At 52.6% G+C, this 22,070-nt stretch overlaps 3 protein-coding genes across 9 annotated transcripts; all 3 read right to left on the minus strand.

The window, feature by feature from the left end:
* Window positions 1-2,063: 2,063 nt before the first annotated feature.
* Window positions 2,064-9,645, minus strand: S100A16 (S100 calcium binding protein A16). 6 transcript variants are annotated; one of them, XM_086392803.1, is made up of 3 exons: window positions 9,257-9,645; window positions 3,104-3,281; window positions 2,064-2,818 (listed from the first exon to the last, which is right to left on the minus strand). In XM_086392803.1, the coding sequence occupies exons 2-3, from the start codon at window positions 3,254-3,256 to the stop codon at window positions 2,660-2,662; spliced, it is 312 nt and encodes a 103-aa protein (XP_086248929.1). In that variant the 5' UTR covers window positions 3,257-3,281; window positions 9,257-9,645; the 3' UTR covers window positions 2,064-2,659. The 6 variants fall into 6 exon arrangements, with proteins under 6 accessions (XP_086248929.1, XP_086248926.1, XP_086248932.1 ...); XM_086392800.1 differs by lacking the exon at window positions 9,257-9,645 and adding an exon at window positions 8,884-9,006; XM_086392806.1 differs by lacking the exon at window positions 9,257-9,645 and adding an exon at window positions 7,415-8,277.
* A 461-nt stretch (window positions 9,646-10,106) lies between these two features.
* S100A14 (S100 calcium binding protein A14) lies at window positions 10,107-12,308 on the minus strand. Of its 2 annotated transcripts, none has more exons than XM_086392799.1 (4): window positions 12,209-12,308; window positions 11,684-11,791; window positions 11,100-11,246; window positions 10,107-10,877 (listed from the first exon to the last, which is right to left on the minus strand). In XM_086392799.1, exons 2-4 carry the CDS (start codon window positions 11,711-11,713, stop codon window positions 10,740-10,742), a joined length of 315 nt encoding a protein of 104 aa, XP_086248925.1. In that variant the 5' UTR covers window positions 11,714-11,791; window positions 12,209-12,308; the 3' UTR covers window positions 10,107-10,739. The 2 variants fall into 2 exon arrangements, with proteins under 2 accessions (XP_086248925.1, XP_086248924.1); XM_086392798.1 differs by having other exon boundaries at window positions 12,167-12,308.
* Window positions 12,309-15,396: 3,088 nt separating this feature from the next.
* Window positions 15,397-22,063, minus strand: S100A13 (S100 calcium binding protein A13). The gene is made up of 3 exons (XM_086392807.1): window positions 21,262-22,063; window positions 20,906-21,099; window positions 15,397-15,621 (listed from the first exon to the last, which is right to left on the minus strand). The coding sequence occupies exons 2-3, from the start codon at window positions 21,056-21,058 to the stop codon at window positions 15,478-15,480; spliced, it is 297 nt and encodes a 98-aa protein (XP_086248933.1). The 5' UTR covers window positions 21,059-21,099; window positions 21,262-22,063; the 3' UTR covers window positions 15,397-15,477.
* Window positions 22,064-22,070: the final 7 nt, after the last annotated feature.

Consider the following 22,070-nt stretch of genomic DNA (forward strand, 5'->3'; position numbering starts at 1 on the left):
AGGCACAAACCAGGGACAGTGAAGGGAGCTCTATTCTGAGTTGCCTCCGGGATTTTTCATGGCATCCTCACAACTTAGGCTTTAAGGAACTACCACATCAAGTCCTTGGCAAAAGGCTTGTACACAGAAAACTACAAAAGATTGCTGAAAGAAATTAAGGAAGTCACAAATAAAGGGAAAGACATCCCAGATTCATGGATTGGAAGGCTTAATATAGTTTAATGTTCATACTATCCAAAGTGACCTAGAGAGTAAATGAAATCCCTATCAAAATCCCAATGGCATTTTTTTCAGAAATAGAAAAAAACTATCCTAAAATTCATATGGAATCTCAAAGGACCCCAAGTAGTCAAAACAATCTTGAGAAAGAAGAATAAAGCTGGAGGCCTCACACATCCTGATTTCAAAACACATTACAAAGCTACAGTAATCCAAACAGTATGGACAGGCAAAAAGACAGACATACAGGCCAATGGGCCTGAGTGGAGAGCCCAAAACTACACCCTCACATATTTGATTGAATGATTTTCAATAAGGATATCAACACCACACAATGGGAAAGTGATAGTCTCTTAAATGGTATTAGGAAAACTGGATATTCATATACAAAGGAAAGAATCTGGACCCTTACCTTACACCATATACAAAAATTAACTCAAATGGGAACCTAAACATAGACCTGAAACTATAAAACTCATAGAAGAAAAGTTACGGAGACAGCCTCATGACATTGTAACAAGCCAATATTCCTTGACATCAAATACTTTGGCCACCTGATGCAAAAAACTGACTCATTGAAAAAGACCCCGATGCTGGGAAAGACGAAAGGTAGGAGGAGAAGGGGACGACAGAGGATGAGATGGTTGAATGGCATCACCGACTCGATGGACGTGAGTTTGAGCAAGCTCAGGGAGTTGGTGATGGACAGGGAAGTCTGGCGTGCTGCAGTCCATGGGGTCTCAAAGAGTCAGTCAGACACGACCGAGTGACTAAATCAAACTGAAGTGATGACACCAAAAAAAAGTAACAAAAAGCAAAAAAAAAGAAAGAAAGAAACCAAGTAACAAATAGACAAATGACACCATATTAGACATATAGTTTGACTGCAAGCTCATACTGAGGCAGGTCACTTTTAGAAGGTTGAGGATCTGTAAACGGAGAAGGCAATGGCACCCCACTCCAGTACTCTTGCCTGGAAAACCCCATGGATGGAGGAGCCTGGTGGGCTGCAGTCCATGCGGTTGCAAAGAGTCAGACACAACTGAGCGACTTCACTTTCACTTTTCACTTTCATGCATTGGAGAAGGAAATGGCAACCCACTCCAGTGTTCTTGCCTGGAGAATCCCAGGGATGGGGGAGCCTGGTGGGCTGCCATCTATGGGGCTGCACAGAGTCGGACACGACTGAAGTGACTTAGTAGCAGCAGCAGGATCTGTAAAGGATTCCAATAAAACTGTAAAACTGTTTATGACTGTGCATCTTTTGAAAAACCTTAAACCTTGGGGTACACTTTCTGGAGTTGGAAACCACTGATCCAGACCCCTGCAGGCTAGAACTCCTGCCCTATTTCTCCTGGGGGCATGTGCTGTCTTTCCATGTCAGGGAAGAAACACAGAAGCTGTCATTGTCCCCCACATCAGGTGTAACGCCTAACTCTGCCTCCCACACCCCTCTTTCTTTGCACCCCACTTCCTCATCCCATAAACTTCTCTGTGTACTAGAATCATCTATGGATGAGAATTTAGTATCTCAGTCCTACTCATGACTCAACATGAGAGTCGTGGCCCCTCTCTCCTGGAATTGCAGTGAGAACTAAATGGGATGCAGTGTGTGCCCAGAAGTTGAACGTGAGTTGAGTTTGGGCTATGAGGGCCCAGAGGTAACGACATGTGACCTTGGCCCTTCAAGGAGGAGGGAAGAAGTTGCTGACCCTTTGCTGACAGCACCTGCAGGGTCCCAGAGTCCTCCTTTCTTCCTCTGCCCTTGGGGTTTCTCATGAGATTCCCCCTTGCTGCTCCCTTGCCTTAGGGCCCCTGGCAAAGATCACCAAAACAAGAGGAGGTTCCAAGGAGTGGAAAGGCTTTAATAAACACGACAAAGGGATTGGGTGAGGGGGAGGAAAACTCCAGATCAAGCCTTTTTCCCATTTCAGTGGCTGAAGAGGAGGGAGGGGGCTCGACCCTGTTCCCAGACCCTGTTTCCAGACTCAGAGGCAGCTGGAGGACAATCCCTGGAAGTCTCCTCTACCCAGCAGAGGGGCTGAAGGGAGAGCGAGAGAGAAGTCCTTGCTGGTTCTGCCAGGAACCCGGGAGACCTGAAGCAGCAAGCTGACCTCTGAGGTCAGGAGAGGCCTGGAATCAGGCAGGAACATCGGAAGTCAGAAGGGTAGATGGACTGAACAGGTAGGGAAACTCTTGGGTCCCCATACAGCATTGTCACAGAGGGGCCCCAGGGTCCTCTGGCTCCAGGGACTGAGACCCACAGGGAGGCACCCCCAGACTGAGACACTCACAAAGGGGCCCTGACGTTTCCCCTTACCCTGTTCCGCTATGGTCCTAGGAGGGTCTAGAGGGAGAAGAGAGGACGGGCCTGGGTGGGCAGAGGAGGCTGAGGAGGGAGCCTTGGAAGGGCGTGGCGGGAGGGACGGCGGGAGGGCCTCTAGCTGCTGCTCTGCTGCTCCTGCTGACGGATAAGGTTGGCGATAGGGCTAGTGATGCCGCCTATCAAGGTCCAGTACTCATCAAAGCTGATGCGCCCGTCGTGGTTGGCATCCAGGTTCTGGATGAGCTTGTCAGCAGCCTTCCGGTTCCCCGTGTCCTGGGAGAGAATCAAGGATTAGCAGTGCTGATGTGGCAGCTCTACAGCGGCCCCAGGCAGGACCCCAGGCCTGGGCTGCTGCTGCCTTCGGAAAATGGGAACAGAGCCCTCACTGGCTCAGGCCTGGGCACGCTGAAGACAGAGGCCTGCGTGGAGTTGAGACCCTGGTTGGGGTGGGGGGGCAGGACTCTGAAAGGACAGAGAAAGCGGTCGGGAATGACACTCAGAGGGGACAGGGCTTTGGGGGCTGAGGAGGGCCAGGCCCCTGGGTCGGGGGAAGCTCACCGTCAGCATATGGTTGAGCTCTTTCTGAAGCATCTTCCGGAAGCTGCTCTTGCTGATCTTGTTCTTGACCAGGCTGTGCTTGGAGACGTATTTGTAGAAGTTTTCCACCAGGACGACCACCGCCTTCTCTAGCTCCGTGTAGGAGTCCGCCATCTCACTGCCTCACGCCTCACGGGGCCTGGGCGCCAGGATGAGGGGAAGAGAGGACAGCTCACAGACCACATCTCTGCCTAGGTCTCCCAGCCCCTGTCCTCCCGCTGGTCCCACCCCCTGGGCTCCTGCCCCCCATGCTAGCCGGCCAGACCCCGGACCTCGGGAGGAGGGAGAGAAAGGAGAACCCAAGAACCCAGGCTGAACGTGGAGGTGGGCCTGGAATGAGAACTATGTGTCTCCTCTCATCCAGGTGATCTCCAGCTCAACCGCCTCAGCAGGTTTTCCAGGCCCTTCCCCAGCCCCAGGCACTGGGCTTGTCAGAGCCCCAGAGAGAAGAGAGGATCCGTGGGAAGACAGAGAGTGCCAGCACCCATCCCTCTGCCCTCTCCATACCCAACCTACCCAGGGTCCCTGCCCCGGGAACAAGTATCAGCTAGAAACTCATAGGATGGGCCACGGGGGCTGGGGAGGGACAGGAGCCATGTCCCCCACCCCCCAGGTGGCCTGAGACCTGGCCCCAGGCCACAAAGCAGGAGGCAGACTTAGGATCTCCCTAATCCTTCAGCTGGGCTCCAGGACGGTACATTCAGGGTCTCAGGCCATGGCTGTCCTTCTCTGGTTAAACAATATCCTGATACACCAGGTCAGGCTTTGTGCAGGCCCCCACCCACCCCCGGCTAGCCTAACCTCCCTCATACCCACCTCGAAATATACAGCAGGATCCAAGGACCGCCCCCCCACCCCATTACCTAAGGAGGAGCCAGGCCTGGTCCTGCCCCAGCTGGAGACAGCTGGAGATGGAGCCTCCGAAGCCAGCCAGAGGCTACAACACGTCACCCCCTCGCCCCAGGACAAAAGGCACTCACATTCCAAGCGGATACAGCCAACAGAATAACAGGATATGAGGGGAGCAGGCGGATCTACTCTGTGAGTCACCACCCATGCCCGGAGCCCCCCCAAGTGAACCCTGGCAAATGAGCCTTCCCTCCCACCCCCAAGCCCAAGGATGAGTTGCAGCCACCTTGCCCGTTGGTCCTGGCTCTGGACGATGGACACCGTTATCAGGGCATCCCGTGGTTCGCTTTGGAAGGGAGGTCCGCTTCCCTGGCCCACCACAGCTCCCACCCCTGCCACCTGCTCTCTAATCCCCTCTTGGCCCTCCATCCCTCTTCCTGGGCCCTTTACCCTGCCCTCTCCACCTAGCTGAAGCCTGCCCAAACCCCACCTCCTGGGGGAGGTTGCCCTGGCCCTTGCCGTCAGTACCCCCCTCCCCTGACTCCCACAGACTCTCAGCCGCTGTCGGCTGGGCCCACTAGCTAGTATGGCTGCAATCTCTTCTAAGATCTTCTCTCCTCAGACACCAGACATTCCTTGACGCAAGGATGGTGTTTCTTACATGCAGCCACTGCGTTTCCTGAACCAAACAATAGGACACAGAGACTTTGGGACCACTTTTTAAAACCCAAGATATACAACCATCTCTGCATCTCCCCTGGCCCACATGACCTGGTCAATGCCTTGCTCAAGGTAGAGGTTCTATAAATATTTCACCTCCTTCCAGCCCTGACGCTAGGCAGCCAAGGTCCCTGATAAGATGTCTCTTCTATGAAACTTCTTCTAAAGGAAGGGTGAGTTCAGAAGGACAAAGCCAGGATGCAGGAAGGAAGGAGAGTTGAGAGGGAGAGAGGTCAGGCTGAGGCGACTCTAACCAGGTATTCTCCCCTTCTCTCTGCAGCCTCGTCCACCTGACCATCTGGCCTGTGGCCAGAAAGATGAAATATGGAACCAGAAATATAGGAAACCCTACTCTTTTTCCAGTGAAAGTGAAAAATGAAAGTGTTAGTCGCTCAGTTGTGTGCAACTCTTTGCAACTCCCGAGGACTGTATATAGCCCGCCAGGTTCTTCTGTCCAGGGAATTCTCCAGGTAAGAATACTGGAGCGGGTTGACATTCCCTTCTCCAGGGGATCTATCTACCTGACCCAGGTCTCCCGCACTGCAGGCAGATTCTTTTCTATCTGAGCCACCAGGGAAGACATCTTTCTTTATTGTGTGTAATTGTGTGGTTCAATGTTCACACCTTTGTGAGACTTTCATACAAACGCTCTAACATTCACAAATGAAGACAAAAGTGTTTCAGCCCGTGAACCGTCTGCCTTCCTGCCCCCGGATGCGGAATGGGCCACGCCTCTGACCAGTATTCCTGAGAATTCCTGATGCTGCATTCATGTCAGCAAGAATTTTATCAACTACTCCCAACTAACCTTGGGAGTGGGAGAAAGTTCAGAGAACCCTTGACTTTACCCATCCCAGACCTTGTTCCCCAAATGAGGAATCCTGAGGGAAATAAGAATAGGAAAGGGAGGGACTCCCCTGGTGGTAGGATGGATGAGAATCCGCCCACCAATGACATGGGTTTGATCACTGTTCTAAGAAGATTCCACCTGTAACAGAACAACTAAGCCCAGGGAACACAACTACCAAGCCTGCGTGCTCTAATGCCTGAGCCGCAACTACTGAAGCTCTCGTGCCTACAGCCTGTGCTCCATAGCAAGAGCAGCCCCCACAGTGAAACCTGAACAGCGCAACTAGAGAGTAGTTTGCAGTCACCCCAACTAGAGAAAGCCCATGCACATGGACAAAGACCCAGTGCAACCATAAGTAAATAAATAAACGATTAAAATAAAAAAGGAGAGCAAATGGGAAGAAATGGGTTTGGGGGCAATGTGCCACTGTCCCTCTCCCTGCTGGTCACCCACTCCCCTCCCACCACCTGCCTTCTTGGAGCCCAGTCCTGCCCTTCCTTTTTACCATGTCTCATGGCACCCCACTCCAGTACTCTTGCCTGGAAAATCCATGGGTGGAGGAGCCTGGTAGGCTGCAGTCCATGGGGTCGCAAAGAGTCAGTCAGACACGACTGAGTGACTAAATCAAACTGAAGTGATGACACCAAAAAAAAGTAACAAAAAGCAAAAAAAAAAAAAAAAAAAGAAACCAAGTAACATAGACAAATGACACCATATTAGACATATAGTTTGACTGAAAGCTCATACTGAGGCAGGTCACTTTTAGAAGGTTGAGGATCTGTAAATGGAGAAGGCAATGGCACCCCACTCCAGTACTCTTGCCTGGAAAATCCCATGGATGGAGGAGCCTGGTGGGCTGCAGTCCATGAGGTCGCAAAGAGTCAGACACAACTGAGCGACTTCACTTTCACTTTTCACTTTCATGCATTGGAGAAGGAAATGGCAACCCACTCCAGTGTTCTTGCCTGGAGAATCCCAGGGGCGGGTGAGCCGGGTGGGCTGCCATCTATGGGGTTGCACAGAGTCGGACACGACTGAAGCGACTTAGCAGTAGCAGCAGCAGCCTCTATCTGGCAAGACATAGGTGAGCTCCCAGGAGACATCTCAGCACCTCCTGTCAAGCGCACAGTCACCCAGCAAGGTAGGCTTCAGATCCCAGGCTTCCCAAAATTCCCCACCCCACCTTCTAGTCAACCGGACAACTCCGGAGTTAAAAAAACGCTCTTCTTTTTTCTGAAGGAAAGATATCAGAGGCTAATAGTCAGGTGTCATCACCTCCCTCCCCTGGGGGCCAGGAGACAGGCCCTCACTACACCCATGCCAAGGCCACCTGCCCCTCCTGCCTACCAGGCCACAGGGTCCCCAGACAAGGGGCTGGGGGGAAGGGAGGTGGTGGGCCTTCCCCTCAGCCCCTCCCTGGGAAGGGCGGGGCAGGAGGTAACTAGTGCACTGACTTTCCTCTAAGCAGATCCTGTCCTGAGAGTGATGGGGGAGCTGGACTGTATACTACAGCCTTCAGAAAAAGCAGAAATAGAAGGACTCATCCTGCAAAGGACCCTCTCAGCTGGGTCCCCGACCCGCAGGCAAAGTTCTCATTGTCTTCACCTTGGCTGATTCATCATTGAGCAACTGAGAGGCCCCCACCCCCACCCCGCCCACCTCAGCCCAGCTTGCTGACTTCTCCAAAAGCTCAAATTGCCCTGACACCACCTTCCTGGGTCTCAGTCACTCCAGCCCCACCCTGTCACCCCCAGGCACTGGGCCCCACCCCTCCAAGGGCCTCTTCTTCACTCCCTCATCTGTTTAACTCCCCAGTCCCCTTCCACATGGAGCCCACACCCTCTAAAACTCACCTTTTCTTCCCCACTCCACACATACTTCTTGAGTCTTAAATTGTTCCCAAGTTTTGGGATATGTCCCTGGACTCCTATCCCTCCTAGTCATCTCTCCTCTAGAGCCTAGTCCACCCTCAAGCTTAAATTTGGCATTCTCTGCATCCCTTCCATTGACCTCACTCCTGTATCCACCATTCATTTGCTTACTCATTCATTCATTGACTCATTCATTCACTCATTCGTTTCTTTCTTAATTCACTCATTTGCCCCAGCTGTCTGCAAAGCACAGGAAGGCAAAATCTACCACCAGGCTGGTAATGCTTTGCTCTATATGCAAGGCTGTTTCAAACTACTTCTCCAGCCTCTACAACTCCACTGTCTGTCCCCCCTCCTCTAGCTCTTTTCCCAGTCCCAGAATATCTCAAACAGGTGTCCCTGCCTCACTCCTCCTCACCCTCACAGAACTCACAGCATCTAATACACAAATATACATAATCAAGGAATTCTGCCATTTCTGAACCTCTCTGCTTGGGTGACCCATCTACCTTCCAAACGCTTCTGCTTTCAGAGTGTGTAGCTGGAGGCAGAAACCTGTTTATCTGAATTTTTTTTCCAGACAAGTTACGCTGGAGGAGCTTGCTATGGACACACACATACTGCTGCACTTGGCCTCACCAACACCCAGCCGGCGCCTCTCTAGCCGAAGGGGAAAGTGGGAGCCCTGCTCCCCAGCACTCCGGGGCTCCATCTCCCAGCATCCCTGCCCCCACCGCCACCCTCCTGGGCAGGGCAGGGCAGGGGAATGCTCCATAGGGCCGGTGGCTCCACGGAGCAAAGCAAGTCAAGCCAGAACCTGCCTGGGTCCTGAGGTAGAGGAGAAGCTGCCCAGTTTCCCAGCCCCTCTCCTAGAACTCGGGCTCCAGGGGGCCTCACCCAGGTTTCTCCTGGTCTCAGAGCACTGGGACCTGCTGGAGTCAGAGCTACAGAGAGGCCACCCAGGAGCTGCCTCCCCTCCTCAGGCTGCTCTCAGACCCCCTCGGCCCTTGCTGGCTCCTCCTGGACTTCATCACCTGTTCCAGGACACAGGCCTCAGAGCCCAGCGAGGCCTGTGTCCAGGGTCTGGCTATTCCCCAACCCCCACCAACACACATCTGCCCTGAACTGTGAGTGAAAATCGGAGCAAAGCTCAACACTTTACCCGGTGGCCCAACCCAGGGAGACGATCCCAGGCAGCTGCTGGGCTGGGGAAGGGGGTCTCACCACTGCAACCACTCCTCTGAAGCCCTCTCCAGCCCCCGACCCCACTAGAAAGCTCCATTCCCAAACTGGCTTTGGGGGAAAGTTAACAATTAATGAAACCTTCCTGCTCAGTCTCTGCAGGGCCCCTCTCCTCAGGCCCCCTTCACCGCCCCTTGTCCCGGCCTCCCAAGCCTGCGGGGGCCCCTCCAGCAGCCCCAAACCTCCCAGGATGGGCCTGAGGTGCTCACCTGCCTTCTTGGTCCACTTCCTCTCCTGCAGGGCTCTGGGGCCTGGGCTCTGGCACTGCCAAGCAGCTCCCCACGCTCAGCCCAGCCAGGACTCCTCCCCGCTGCACTCCCAGATTCTGTCCCACTCCCTCCCGGCCCTGCCCGGCGGAGCTGGCTCGGTGGGGAGGTAGTCACTGAACTCCCTCTCGACTGGGCCCTGGGGTTGGGCCCTTGTTAAAGGGATACACACCTTTTTTAACACCCTTCCGCCCCCACCCCAGAGGGAGTGGTAGAGGTGGTGCTCCCCCAACCCCACCCTCCTTGTCCCCCAGGCTCCAAGCAGAATTTACAACTTCGAGAAAGGAAGGGAAGGACAGTCACCTGCCCTACTCACCTGGGGTCACTGGGAGCCCAGTTTCAGCGGCCCCTAACAGACAAGTTCAGTTAGCATTCCAGGCCAGCCTGGCTGGCCACAGAAAATATGACTGTTTGGGATTTCAAGAGCAATGCCCATTTCTGTCAGCTCCAGTCAGAAGGATCCAGAGTGTGGCTCCTGTCTTCCCCATTCAGCGCATGCATCCCTAAGACCTCATGTGCAACAGAGAATTCTTCTGAAAACGACCCCTCCATCCCTTTCTCTGAAATACCATAGGAAACTGGTCAGGGATGTCCCAGAGGCAAAAGCTGACTCCAGGAGGGCCCCATCCCCCGTTCCAGTGACTTCAGCTCCCTGGGCTCTCACTCTGCGTCAGCCTCTCTGTTGAGTAGTCACATCACATGTCCGATCCCATTTTTACAGATGAGGAAACTGATACTCTGAGATGATGCCCCCAAGTTCCAAAGATAGTAAGCGGCAGAGCTGAGATTCAACCCCAGGTCGGTCAACTCATTTCACAGCCTCACGGCTCCCTCGCTGCTAGTCATGCAGGCCCCAGCACACCTGGGTTCATGTCCTTCTCCCCACGTGTGCATACATGCCCCGCTCTCCTGCCAGAAGGCCAGGCCACTGGCAAAGTACAGCTTGATCCTCAGAAAGGACCAGGTCTCCCACCTTTTAGGCCTGGTGCCCTCCTCAACCCACATTCACGGGAGAGTGTGAGTCCCCCCAGTCACTTCCGCTGCCGACCACTGCACCTCCACATGAACCCTGCCACCCAATGACTCTGCTATTCACCCGCACTCACCCCAACTCCTTCTTACCCATGGACCCTTGGGATGGGAGGTAGACCAATCAAGACAACATCTTTCATTTTTTTCCATTTTTTTTATTAATCAAATGATACAAAACAACCATCATCCTGTAAATGCCCAAGCGCCCAGCTGGTCCTCTCACTCCCAAGTCCCCGTCCTCAGCCTCTCCCCGAGCCTGCTCTTTCTCCCTTCCCCTTTCCTAAGTCAGGGAGACAGGGTCCTGAGAGGAGGCTGAAGCAGAGCTAGGGACAGGGAGGGAGAGCACTGGACAGTTTGGGTTGGGGAAGAGATTAGGAGGGGTAGTTTCATAGAGACCCTTCTTAGTACCAAATGTCCATCCCTATTGCCACACCCTCCAAATCATTTCCCACAGCTCAGCTCCTCTCTGCCCTCCCCCACTACTAAATGATGTGGCCCTTACACCATCCTCAACCCTCCAGCAGCCTTCCACATATGTCCCTGGCCCCAACGGCTCCCCGAGCCTCCCCTTGGTGGGGACCCCTGGACTCATAAGCTCCACAGGGATGAAGTGCACAGAGGCCCCAGAAGGGCCATTATGAACCTGAACCCTGCAGAGGCGAGCCAGATGGGGCTGGGGAATAGTGTGGGGGTGGTGGAGAGAGGTGTTTAAGGTCCCCTTTCCCCAGCATCCCACCCGACCCATCCAGAATTCCAGGGGAAGGTTTTCAGCTCCCCTGGACAGCATTCTCCAGCTTCACACTCTTGGCTGCTTCTCCAATCAGCTCCCAGAAGCTCCCAAACTCCAGTTTAGAGTCGTTACAGTTGCCCAAGTTGGCAATTTTCTCTTCCAGCCCACAGTTGCTCTGCAAGGAGGGAAGACACCACAGCTCAGACAGGCAGTACCTTTCAACCTTCCCACCACACCCTGCCCAGGGGCAGGAAGCAGGACCTGAGCCTGCCTGGCATTGACAGAGGAAGGGCTAGGGGTTGCCAGTGCCAGGGGCTGTGGCAGCGTGGGTGGGGTCTTGGAGCACTTGCTTGGGAAGTCAGGGTACTGCCTGGGGCGGGGTTCACTCTCTCAGTACCGGCATGAGGTGGGGCAGCTGCTGGGTGACCAGGTCCCGGAGCTCGGAGGGAGTCAGCGTCTCCTTCCCACCCTCCACCGAATACCGGTGGAAATTCTTGATCAGGGTCTCAATGGCCCTCTCCACATCACTGAGTTCCTGGGCATCCTAAGGACAAGAGACATCACCCATGTTAAGGAGGCCTCACCCACCCTATGACAGCCTGCTTCCCCAGGAGCCTGACAGAGCCAACAGAATAAGACAGCTGACAGGCCCATGGGCCCTCGCCCACCCCCAAAGCCCAGCATCCAGCACCCTTTGCCCCCACTGTCCTCTGCCCTCAGCCATGGGTTGGACAAGGCTTCCTCCCCGCCTCCCCCAGCCTCCAGGCAGGGCAGGTCCTAGCATGAGGCCCAAGCATCCTCTTCAGGGGGGCCCATCTTCATCACCCTGTGTGGGCACCAGAGAGGAGGTTCAGGTCTCACAGGCAGGGTCTGGAGTGCAGAGCAAGGCCAAGGTGAGGGGACAGAAGTCAGTGGGGGACACAGACCCTCAGGGTGAAGGAGAGGAGCGGGAACAGGAAGGTCAGGAATGAATGGGCCCACCTCAGCGTTGGCTGACCGACACTGTCCCATGATGCTCGACGCACTTGGCCCTGTGGTGAGAGTTTTGTCGTCCTACAGCAGGCCCCAGAGGAGCTGATGGCTCATGATCTGCTCAGAGGAGAGGGGCAGCTGAGCTAAGGGGAGAACTCAGCATTTCTTGCTCAACTATCCCCTTTGGCTGCACCCCAGATATTCTGTGCCTCACCCAGGGGGTCAGAGCCAACACCACATAAGCCCTTCCCTGCCCAGGCTCCAGGAGCTAAGGTCACAGCCCCAGGCCTACTATCTAGAGGCCTCTCCTCAGCCCCCCACTGTTCTGTACAGACACACACACACACACACACACACACGCACACACACACACCCCAGCCTCCAGGGCCTGGTCCCCCAGACCTTCCCCAGGCAGACTAAGCTAGGATAGGCTAAGCATGCCCTCTGAACCTGGTTCAGTCCATTTGGGTGAAAAGCCCTGGGTCTCCTTACCCGCTGGCAGCCTCTGAGACAGGACTGAAGAAGCTAGCTCACCTGAGCTCAGCTCTTATACCTGGGCGGAGGGAGGGGAGGCAGGGGGCTGGGCCTCCCAGCTCTGGCTGGGCCACCCAGCTCTAGCTGCCGCCTGGACTGTGAGCCTGCAGTAGGGGCTCCACCTCCTAGGGCCCCACCTCCATTGGCTGCAGTTCCGGGAGCCCGCCCCGTCCTGGCCGAGAGGAGGGAATCGTGGAGAAGCTGGGTCTGGGATCCCCCTGGCCCCAGACCAGCAGGCAGAGTCCAGGGAAGAAAGGGGAGGAGAGGCTGCTGAGGGAGAGAGGGAAGACTTGGAAACACAGTGGCGCGAAGCCTGGGAGGAAAGGCCTGGAGGAAAAGTAAGACAGAGAAGCAGAGGGGCTCTGAGAGGCCCTGAGTCAACCACCAGGAAAGGAGAAGAGGCTGGTCAGGGCGGGTTTTGTGGCCTAGGGGAATGAAGGACACGTGGCTTGAAAGATGTCCCCAGGGACCTCTCTGTCCTTTAAAGTGTCACACACACACTCCTTTCCCCTCAAGGCCAATTTAGATAGCGACACTCAAGCCTGCTGAGGTCCCAGACCCCAGCCTTCCCCAGTCCTGAGGGAAGAGACTTGGGTCAGGAGAAAGGAGCCAGAGAAGGGCAGCCTGGAGGAGGGAGCCGACTGAGGGTTGTCCGGGACTTCCTTTCAGTTCCCAGAGCAGCTAGCACGCAGGCTATCTGTCAGCTAACAACCTCTCCAAACTGGTTGGGCTAGCTGCTCCTCCCTCCCTCAGAATTCCATATCTTCCCTGAACAGAGGCTGCATTGCAACCCCCTTCCCCCAAACACACAATCCAGCACCCACAACGACATCCAGGGAGCCTGGACCGGAGTTTGAGGTGGGGGGACTCAGCCCAACCCCAGGGGCCCTCCTCAGCCCATGGGGAGGAAGAAGGCAGGGGAGTCAGTGTGATCAGGCGAAGCTCAGAGCCAGAGTCTCTAGGCTCCTTTCCTAAATTCTGAGGTCCAGGCATATCTCACAGTGTCCCTCCCTCGTCTCTCTCCTTCCAGGGTTCCTCTGTACTTTTGCCCTCAATTGGGCTTCCCTGGTAGCTCAGGTGGTAAAGAATCTGCCTACAGTGCAGGAGCTGCTGCTATTGCTAAGTCGCTTCAGTCGTGTCCGACTCTGTGCGACCCCATAGACGGCAGCCCACCAGGCTCCCCCGTCCCTGGGATTCTCCAGGCAAGAACACTGGAGTGGGTCGCCATTGCCTTCTCCAATGTATGAAAGCGAAAAGTGAAAGTGAAGTTGCTCAGTCGTGTCCGACCCTTAGCCACTCCATGGACTGCAGCCTACCAGGCTCCTCCGTCCATGGGATTTTCCAGGCAAGAGTACTGGAGTGGGTTGCCATTGCCTTCTCCAATGCATGAAAGTGAAAAGTGAAAGGGAAGTCTCTCAGTCGTGTCCGACTTAGCGACCCCATGGACTGCAGCCTATCAGGCTCCTCCGTCCATGGGATTTGTCAGGCAAGAGTACTGGAGTGGGGTGCCATTGCCTTCTTGGAGTGGGGTGCCATTGCCTTCTCCGACAATGCAGGAGACCCCGGTTCAATTCCTGGGTTAGGAAGATCCCCTGGAGAAGGGATAGGCTACCCACTCCAATGTTCTTGGGCTTCCTTGGTGGCTCAGACAGTAAAGACTCTGACTGCAATGCGGGAGACCTGGGTTCGATTCCTGGGTTGGGAAGATCCCTGGAAGAGGGCATGGCAACCCACTCCGGTATTCTTGCCTGGAGAATCTCATGGACAGAGGAGCCTTGGCAGGTACTGTCCATGGGGTCCCAAAGCGTTGGACATGACTGAGTGACTAAGCACACAGGGGTGTCTGTGTCTCAATGAGAGGACCCTTCTGGAAGTGTCTTATTCTTTTTTTTTTTGGCTGCACTCCGAGGTATGTGGGACCTTAGTTCCACAACCAGGGGTTGAACCCACATCCCCTGCATTGGAAGGTGGATTCTTAACCACTGGACCACCAGGGAAGTCCCCAAAGTGTCTTATTCTGAGAATTCTTCTGAAAGGGTCTCAATCTGGGGACCCCTCTGAGGGTATTTCAATCGCAGTGTTTCTCCAAGAGTGCCTCAGCCCGAGGTCTCTAATATCTCAGTCTGGGCATCCCTCTTAGTGTCTTGGGGGAGCCACTCTGGAATGTCTCAAGTAGACCCTCAGAGCTCCAGCCTGGGGTTCCCTCTGAGGTTTCTCTGTCCAGGGGTACTTACAGGGCAAATCTCAATCTAGGACCCTTTTATGATGTGTGATGAGGAGACTGTCTTAGACTAAACGTTCCTCTGGACTCAGCGGCCTCAAATGATAGCCTCCTGACAGTAAGGCGGTGCCAGGCCCTGGAAGGCAGCACCTGCTGAGTTGCCCCACCCCTGCTCCCTCTGGTGGCAGATAGTGTAAACCGCATGCCTCTCCAGCCAAGAAGGAGGAGAACCCGGTCCAGTGTACCCATTGAGAGACGATCCCAATTCATCACAGAGGCTCTGGAATTTCAACCCAGTTTCATCTATTCTTTTTTTTTTTTTGGCTGCACCGGGTCTTAGTCGTGGTACGAGGGATCTTCGACCTTCACTGTGCAGGATCTTTAGTTACAGCATATGGGATCTAGTTCCCCAACCAGAGACGAAACCCAGTTTCTCCACATTGGGAACGTGGAGTCTTGGCCACTCCACCGGGGAAGTTCCAGTTCCACCTATTCTTGTCTTTGTGACTTAACCTCTCCAAAATCTGTTTCCTCTTCTTTGATACAGGACTTAAAAATAGTACTTCCCTCAACAGCCTGTGAGAATTAACTAATGCAAGAAAATGCTCAGCACCATTCCTGGCACAGACCAAGCCCTCAACACATGTTCACTGCTATCATTACCATCCAAGGACACAAACCCCAGGAATAAGAAAGTAAAAGCCAAGACCAAGCCCCAGAGCAGCTGGCGGGATATAAGTCCCCTCACATGTCCCAGAGATCTCAGTCTACCTTTCATATATTCACTCATCAACCGTGTATTACTGAGCACCTACCCGTTCGAGACCTGATGCTGCAGAATATTTGAAGACGAATTATGTTGGTGCTCATAATTTTTGGACTTGCCCTCAGGTGGGGGCAGAGCTTTCCCACCCCCCTGGTCTCAAGAGAAGAAATCAGGATGGGTCTGGAATAAGCAACATCCGTGTTTCAAGGAGAAAGCTTTATTTGCGGGGAGTGGGGTTCAACCCAGCCATGCCATGCCCGCCCCCATCCCAGCCAGCTGGCATCACTTCTTCCGGATCTCCAGGGCCTTCTCTTTCCTAATCTCCTTTGCCAGCTCCCCAATCAGCCTCCAGTACTCGCTGAACTTGAGCTCTGAGTCCTGATTCACATCCAAGCTCTTCATCTTCTCATCTAAGGAGCCCACATCCTGGGGAGACACCACAGCAAACAGTAGAGTTAGAAATGACTGTTTGGACACAGGGAGACAGGGAAGAATTGCCAGTCACTATTCCCTTCCCTCAAAGAGCACTAGAGCTACCCTCACACCTTCTGGATGAAGCTGCAGCCTCAACATGGCACTACCCTGGTGCCCAACTCCAGGGGAAAGCAAAGGGTGGAAGTGGGGAACCTGGTTATAGTGTGTGCTGTGGTCTAAATACACCCACCATGGGGGATTGTGAACCATAAACGTGATGTCACTGAACGCAGAGAGGGGAAGAGATGCACAAATGGGCCTTCAACTGCAGGTACCAGGAGGTTTCAGCACATCACTGCACCAGCCCTGGGATAAGCCCAAGGACACTTGGGGAGCCCTTGTAGGCATGGACTCCCTCTGACCACCCTCAGAGTCTTCTCAGGCCATCCTCCTCCCTCACAGAAAGTTGGAGGCATTCACAGCACTTTGCTGCCTGCTTGTGTAACCCTAATGCCTTCTCATTCTTCCAGCCGGGTCACTAGCCTGGTAGATCAGGGGAATGGTAAGGACACAAGGTATCTGGTTTTCTAGGGGGTCCTTGGCAAAGTCTCTCCCAGCAGACCTGTGAAATCTAAGGATATTCTAAGTTGGACCACCGTGATCAAAGGGTTTGTTGCCAGATGGATAACCACAACAGAAAAGTTGACTGTTGAACAACAGATCCATGTCAAACCAGACAAGGATGCCTCAGGCACAGCGCATGCCCAACATTTGAATCAACGTTTGGATGAAGGCTAAGGTGGCTTTCCAGATCTATAGATGGCACGAAACTAATTCATAGAAGAGCTCAACAGACTTTTTTAAAGGACACAGTCACACTTAACTGTAAAATACTATAAGCATTGCCAGGGGAAAGCAATTGCAAGTGTTACATGGGGAGGGAGAGGGGAAACATACAATTAGTCAAGAGAGAGAAATAAAAAGTAAAATTGTTAAGAAAGAGGATGTAAATTCACCCCTTGTAATATTAGCAGTTAGATAACTATATACCTAGGAAAAACCAAAAAGAGGAATAAAAGCTAACATTTCAGCAAGTGTAAGCATTTAATAGTTCTGACTGTTCCAAGCATTATGCTGAACATATTACATGCTTTACATCATTCAGTCTTCATAATCTGCTAGAATGAAAGGCTCCAGGAACATAGGGCCCTTGTCCATCTTGTCCACCACCGTGTTACCAATGCCTGGGAAAGTGTTTGGCACAGAGTGGAGGCTTGGTCACTACTATAACCCAAAGCCTAGGTCAATGTCAGAACAGAACATAGTAGGCACTCAATAAATACTGACTGAATAAATGCAAGACCAATCCAACAAGAACAGTACGAGTCCAGTTCACAGGTGAGAAATCAAGGCTCAGAAAGATTAAAGTACTCACCACAGATGACAAACTAGACCCTGTATTTGAACCTAGGTTGTCTAACTCGGAGCTTATGCTCTTAGCTACAATTCTGTATTTCTTTCCCCCCCAAAAAACTATTAGAAATGATAAAGTATCTGGTGATAATATTAATACTCAAAAACAAATACCATTTTGGAAATATAATATGAAAGATTCCACTGAGAATAGTAAAAATATAAAATAAAGCACTCAGGAAAAATGTAGAACTATATTTTAAGGTTTTGTGAAGAAAACTGAACTGAAGGATATGGAAGAAAACATGGATAAGACTGAGGGCAGGAGGAGAAGCGGGCAACAGAGGATGACATGGTTGGATGGCATCACTGAGTCAATGAACATGAGTTTGAGCAAGCTCCAGGAGACAGTGAAGGGCAGGGAGGCCTGGCATGCTGCAGTCTGTAGAGTCACAAAGAGTCAGACAAGACTGAGCGACCAACCAACACCACCTAGGAGTGAGACACCACTCTAAGTGCTGAAAATAAAGCAGTGAGCAGATTCCTCCCCTTTATGAAAATCAGAATGTTTCCTCCAATGGAAAGGAAGGAAATTACATGCTACTTCTTGGTAACATAAAATTATATAACGGAAGAACTTCCCCGGTGGTCCAACAGCTAAGACTCCACACTCGCGATGCAGGAGGCCTGGATTCAATCCCTGGTCAGAGAACGAGATCCCACATGCTGCAACTCAGACTTGGCGCCGTCAAATAAGTAAATAAATATCTTAAAAATAAATTAAATTAAATTATGTAATGGAGGCTGTTGTGAAGAAACTGTCCTGAAAGAAAACAGCTCTAGGGTAAAGGGGACAGAGGGCTACCCAGGTGACACAGTGGTAAAGAGTCCACCTGCCAATGCAGGAGATGCAAGAGATGCAGGTTGGATCTCTGGGTTGGGAAGATCCCCTGGAGCAGGAAATGGCAACCTGCTCCAGTATTCTTGCCTGGGAAATCCCATGGACAGAGGAGCCTGGTGGGCTACAGTCCATGGGGTCGCAAAGAGTCAGACACGACTGAGCGACTAAGCACATATCAGTCCTGATGTCTTAGGCTTCCCTGGTATCTCAGCAGTAAAGAATCCACCTGCAATGCAGAAGATGTGGAGATGAGAGTTCAATCCCTGGGTCGAGAAGACTCCCCTGGAGAAGGAAATGGCAACCCACTCCAGTGTTCTTGCCTAGAAAATCCCATGGACAAAGGAACCTGGCAGGATACAGTCCATGAGGTCACAAAAGAGTCAACACGACTGAGCAACTCAATAATAACAAAGGTACAGGGCACAGGAGGTGGTTTCTGTGCTCGGTGGCGAAGGAGGGCCACGCTGAGGACGTGCCATCTGAGTCAAATGAGGAGTAAGTCTAGCAGACCCCTGGGGGATGTGCATTCTGAACCAGGAGAGGAAAAGCAGGGACGGCAAGTATAAGTAACTCTCCCTGCTTTTGAGGAGTTTTACTACAAAGGGGAGCAGAGGTGTAAGGCATAGCTGGAGGGAATTACAGGGTCAAGGGCGGTAGAGAGGGAAGTTTTAAGATTTTTTTTATGTGGGCCATTTTAAAAGGCTTTATTAAATTTGTTACAGTATTGCTTCTGCTTTACGTTTTGAGTTTTTGGCCACAAGGTATATGGGATCTTAGTTCCCTGACAAGGGATCAAACCCGTGTCCCCTGCATTGAAAGGGGAAGTCTTAACCACTGGACCACCAGGGAAGTCCCTACAGAGGGAAGTTTTGATGATGCAAGAGAAGAGAGGAAGAATTGGGAGAGTGAAGGTGAGAAGGGATGGGATTTAGCGCCACCAGCAGAGGGACCAGCCTTAAAAGCAGAGAGAGATCATTCCCGTAACATGAAGGCAGGCAGGAAATGCGCTGATCAGTTAGTAACTTTGGGGGAGGAAGCACATAGAAGTTTCCTGATGGCTTTTATTTTCTCAGTGAGAAAAATTCTCAGTGACAAGGAGATTATGAGAAGAGGTCCTGGAGTTGAGGAGAAAGGAAAAGTTGTGAAATAATCATCTGAAAGGGCTGGTAAATGAATCAGGTAGGGGAATGGAGAATGACCAGGCATTGCCAACAGTCATAGATTTAAAGTAAGACAAGTCAACGTGGAAGTATATTTTTCTCCAGCCAAATTCAGCTGCAGAATGGTGGGTTTCACCAGCAAGCTAATGGCGTTGAAATGTCGGATTTAACTCGGGTTGAGATTTTGCCAAATAACTAGGACAGAAACAAAGAGAATCAAGGGGAGTTGAGCAAGTGATTATAGTGGTGAGCCTTAGAATCCAGCAGAGTAAGAAGGGAAGTGAGGTCTTGAGGGATGGTGACGGAAGATGGAAAAGTGTTAATTAAGGTCAAGAGACTGAAGGTTCCAGTGGAGTCAGAATGGTGGAGTGAAGGGATGGAGTGGATGGAATGGCAGGAGGTGGTCGATGAAGAGAGGCCTGAAACTGAGATTGTGGAGACGATGCACTGGTAATGACAAGATGTAAAGATCTTGAACAGGGCAGTGGGGCAGAGAGGCAAGAATGCTGAGATGTAGGAAGACAGAATCTTTGAAAGTAAGGAATTGAAGAAATCGAAAGGCCCAGGTGTGGAATGAGTTGTCTGTGTGGATTCTGACAGTGGCAATGACGAGAAGAAAAACAGTAAGCCAGAAGCTGAAGAGCTATAAGGTGTACAATTAGAATGGCAGGCGTATATATGAGCTTCCAAGGAGCTGAGTGTCTCACGATGAAGACGGAATTTCCTGGCAGTGCAGTGGTTAGGGCTCTGTGCTCTCACTGCCAAGGGCCTGGGTTTGACCCCTGGTCAGGGGAACTAAAAAAAAATCCCACAAGATGCCACAGGTGCAGCCAAAAAAAAGAAGAAGAGATGGGGAGAGCAGGGACAGGAGAGGGAGAGTGGGGGAGGAGAAGGAGAGGAAACTATCATTTGGAAGTTGCAATGAAAAGCAAAGAGGTCACTACCTGAATTTCCAGGCCCAGAAGGAATTAGATTTGGAAGAAAAACCAGTCATTATTTGACAGGGCTACAGGGAATGCTGTATTTTCAGGGGAGAGCCTGACGTTTCCTGTGAGAAGAGGAAGGGAGAAGTTTAAGGATGTAGGAGATATTCCAGATGATAGACTACGCATTTCAGAGACTAGTTTGTAGGGATTTTTTTTTTTTAATCCATATTCACACACTTTCGTGTGCCTGTGAATTTTCAGAAAGGATGTAAATGAAACTGAACAGCCTGGGATGATGTGCCAACCCAATGAAGATGAAACGTAAATCCCTACCCCATCCTGTAAGTAGGAGAGAAAGAATGATGGTGTCAGTTGCATTACCGAGGGGATTCCCAGAGAGCGCGGGGAATAACCACAAACCACTTACAGGAACCTCCTGCTTTGAGATTCTGCGACTCTGTGAGTTCGGCTGTGTTTTTATTTTTAACAAACCCTTTCCCATAGCTGAGCCTCAGTTTCTATACATGTGAAGTGAGGACTTTGGACCATATTTTCTCTTGGCCTCCTTTCAGCTCTGACGGCCTATGAATCTTCTGGAAACCAGCTCTGGGTCCAGTCCTGTGCTGGGAAAATGAAACCAGAGAGACCCAACAAGAACCCAACAGCATCGCCTGGCAGGAGCACAAAGCCCTTTGCAGCAACACACATGCACTCATAGTATTACCTAGTCACACACACACCAGGCAAGAACAGCCAGAACCATTTACACATGCAGTTGCCACACACTTCTTCTTAGTCCACCTGTGGTCACCTTATGCTCAGCAATATCTCCTCACGGACCCAGTGTCCTTCAGTCCCTGGCTCCCAAAACCGCATGCCCAGAGACCCCCACCCACCTTGAGCAGGTGAGGCAACTGCTGAGTGACCAGTTCCTTAAACTCATTGACGCTGAGGCTGCCTTTTCTGCCTTCCCGCCCTGCAAAGGTGAAGAAGGTGGTGACCACTGTCTCAATGGCCGCCTCCAGCTCAGTGAGTGGCTCGGCTGCCATCAGGACCCTGCAGCTGGGGCTGATGTCCTCACGGGGCTGGCCTGCCGGAGGGGGAAGGAGAGGAAGGGAGAGTCAGGACAGGCCAGAGGCTCCTGCCCTGGCGCTGCCACCTCAAGTCTCTGCCTGAGGAAGCCTCACAGGGAAGAAGAAAAGGGACAAGGATGAGGGGATGGAGCTTGGGGCAAGGGACCAGGCAACGGTACCTCAGCGTAAGGAGGCAGGAATGTTCACTTCCAGGAACCCCTTCCTCTCTAGGTCTCACAGTCTGGGGATCCTTTTGCTGTATCCGTGTCTCAGGGACCCCTGTGCGTTGGTCCCTCAGTCTGGAGACCCCTCCATCTGGGAGGAGGCTTTCGGACTGGGGTCTTTCTTTGGACTCCTCTCAGTCTCGTGTGGCCCCTCTCGTGGGGTTTAGTCCCAAGGACCCTTTCTTGGAGTTTCACCAGCCTCAAAGGGTCACGGGGTTGTTTGTCTCCAAAGCTTGTTTGTGCAAGGACCTGGGTCTCCACCCGCCTGCACTGCACCCGCCCCCACACACACACACTGGCCGCTCTTCCCAGCAGAGAAGCCAGGGTCTGGCAGATGCCCAGCTGTGGTCAGGGCTGGCTCGGTCTGGACAGAACCCGCCTCTCTGTCGCCCCACGCACATCTCCCCTCGGGGGCAGCTGGGCAGAGAGTGGAGCTCAAGACCCCACAGCCCTCCCTACCCTCGTCTCCCAGAAACAGCGGTCTGGGCTGGGTACTGGCACTCACAGCCGGAGGCAGTGGTGGAGGGGGGACTCGGGGGGTGACAGCTGGGGCCATGCCCACTCATCCTCCCTTTTCCAGCCCACCCCCTCCCCTCTGTGAGGACTGTTGCTGCATTTCCCAAAGCCATTTCCTGAATCCCAGTCTAAGCCAGGTCCAGGGGAGGGACTTGGGAGCCCAGGGCGGAAAAAAATGCTCCCCAGGCTCCCTCCAGGGTTAAAGGGAAAGACTCACCGGGGCAAGGAGATGGGGTGCAGCAAGCAGG

This window comes from Bos grunniens, chromosome 3 (genome assembly GCF_055505025.1).
Source record: "Bos grunniens cultivar Pamir isolate PY7600 chromosome 3, Bosgru_T2T1.0, whole genome shotgun sequence".
In the NCBI taxonomy this organism is placed as follows: Eukaryota; Metazoa; Chordata; class Mammalia; order Artiodactyla; family Bovidae; genus Bos; species Bos grunniens.

Excerpts from the sequence above, each read along its gene's own strand:
- S100A16 (XM_086392803.1), bottom strand. The coding sequence starts at position 3,256 with ATGGCGGACTCCTACACGGAGCTAGAGAAGGCGGTGGTCGTCCTGGTG. Across the intron at positions 2,819-3,103 it reads AGCTCAACCATATGCTGACG|GACACGGGGAACCGGAAGGC; the intron begins GTGAGCTTCCCC and ends ATTCTCTCCCAG.
- S100A14 (XM_086392799.1), bottom strand. The coding sequence starts at position 11,713 with ATGGGACAGTGTCGGTCAGCCAACGCTGAG. Across the intron at positions 11,247-11,683 it reads GTCGGTCAGCCAACGCTGAG|GATGCCCAGGAACTCAGTGA; the intron begins GTGGGCCCATTC and ends TCTTGTCCTTAG. Across the intron at positions 10,878-11,099 it reads AGCTGCCCCACCTCATGCCG|AGCAACTGTGGGCTGGAAGA; the intron begins GTACTGAGAGAG and ends CCCTCCTTGCAG.
- S100A13 (XM_086392807.1), bottom strand. The coding sequence starts at position 21,058 with ATGGCAGCCGAGCCACTCACTGAGCTGGAGGCGGCCATTGAGACAGTG. Across the intron at positions 15,622-20,905 it reads AGTTGCCTCACCTGCTCAAG|GATGTGGGCTCCTTAGATGA; the intron begins GTGGGTGGGGGT and ends GTGTCTCCCCAG.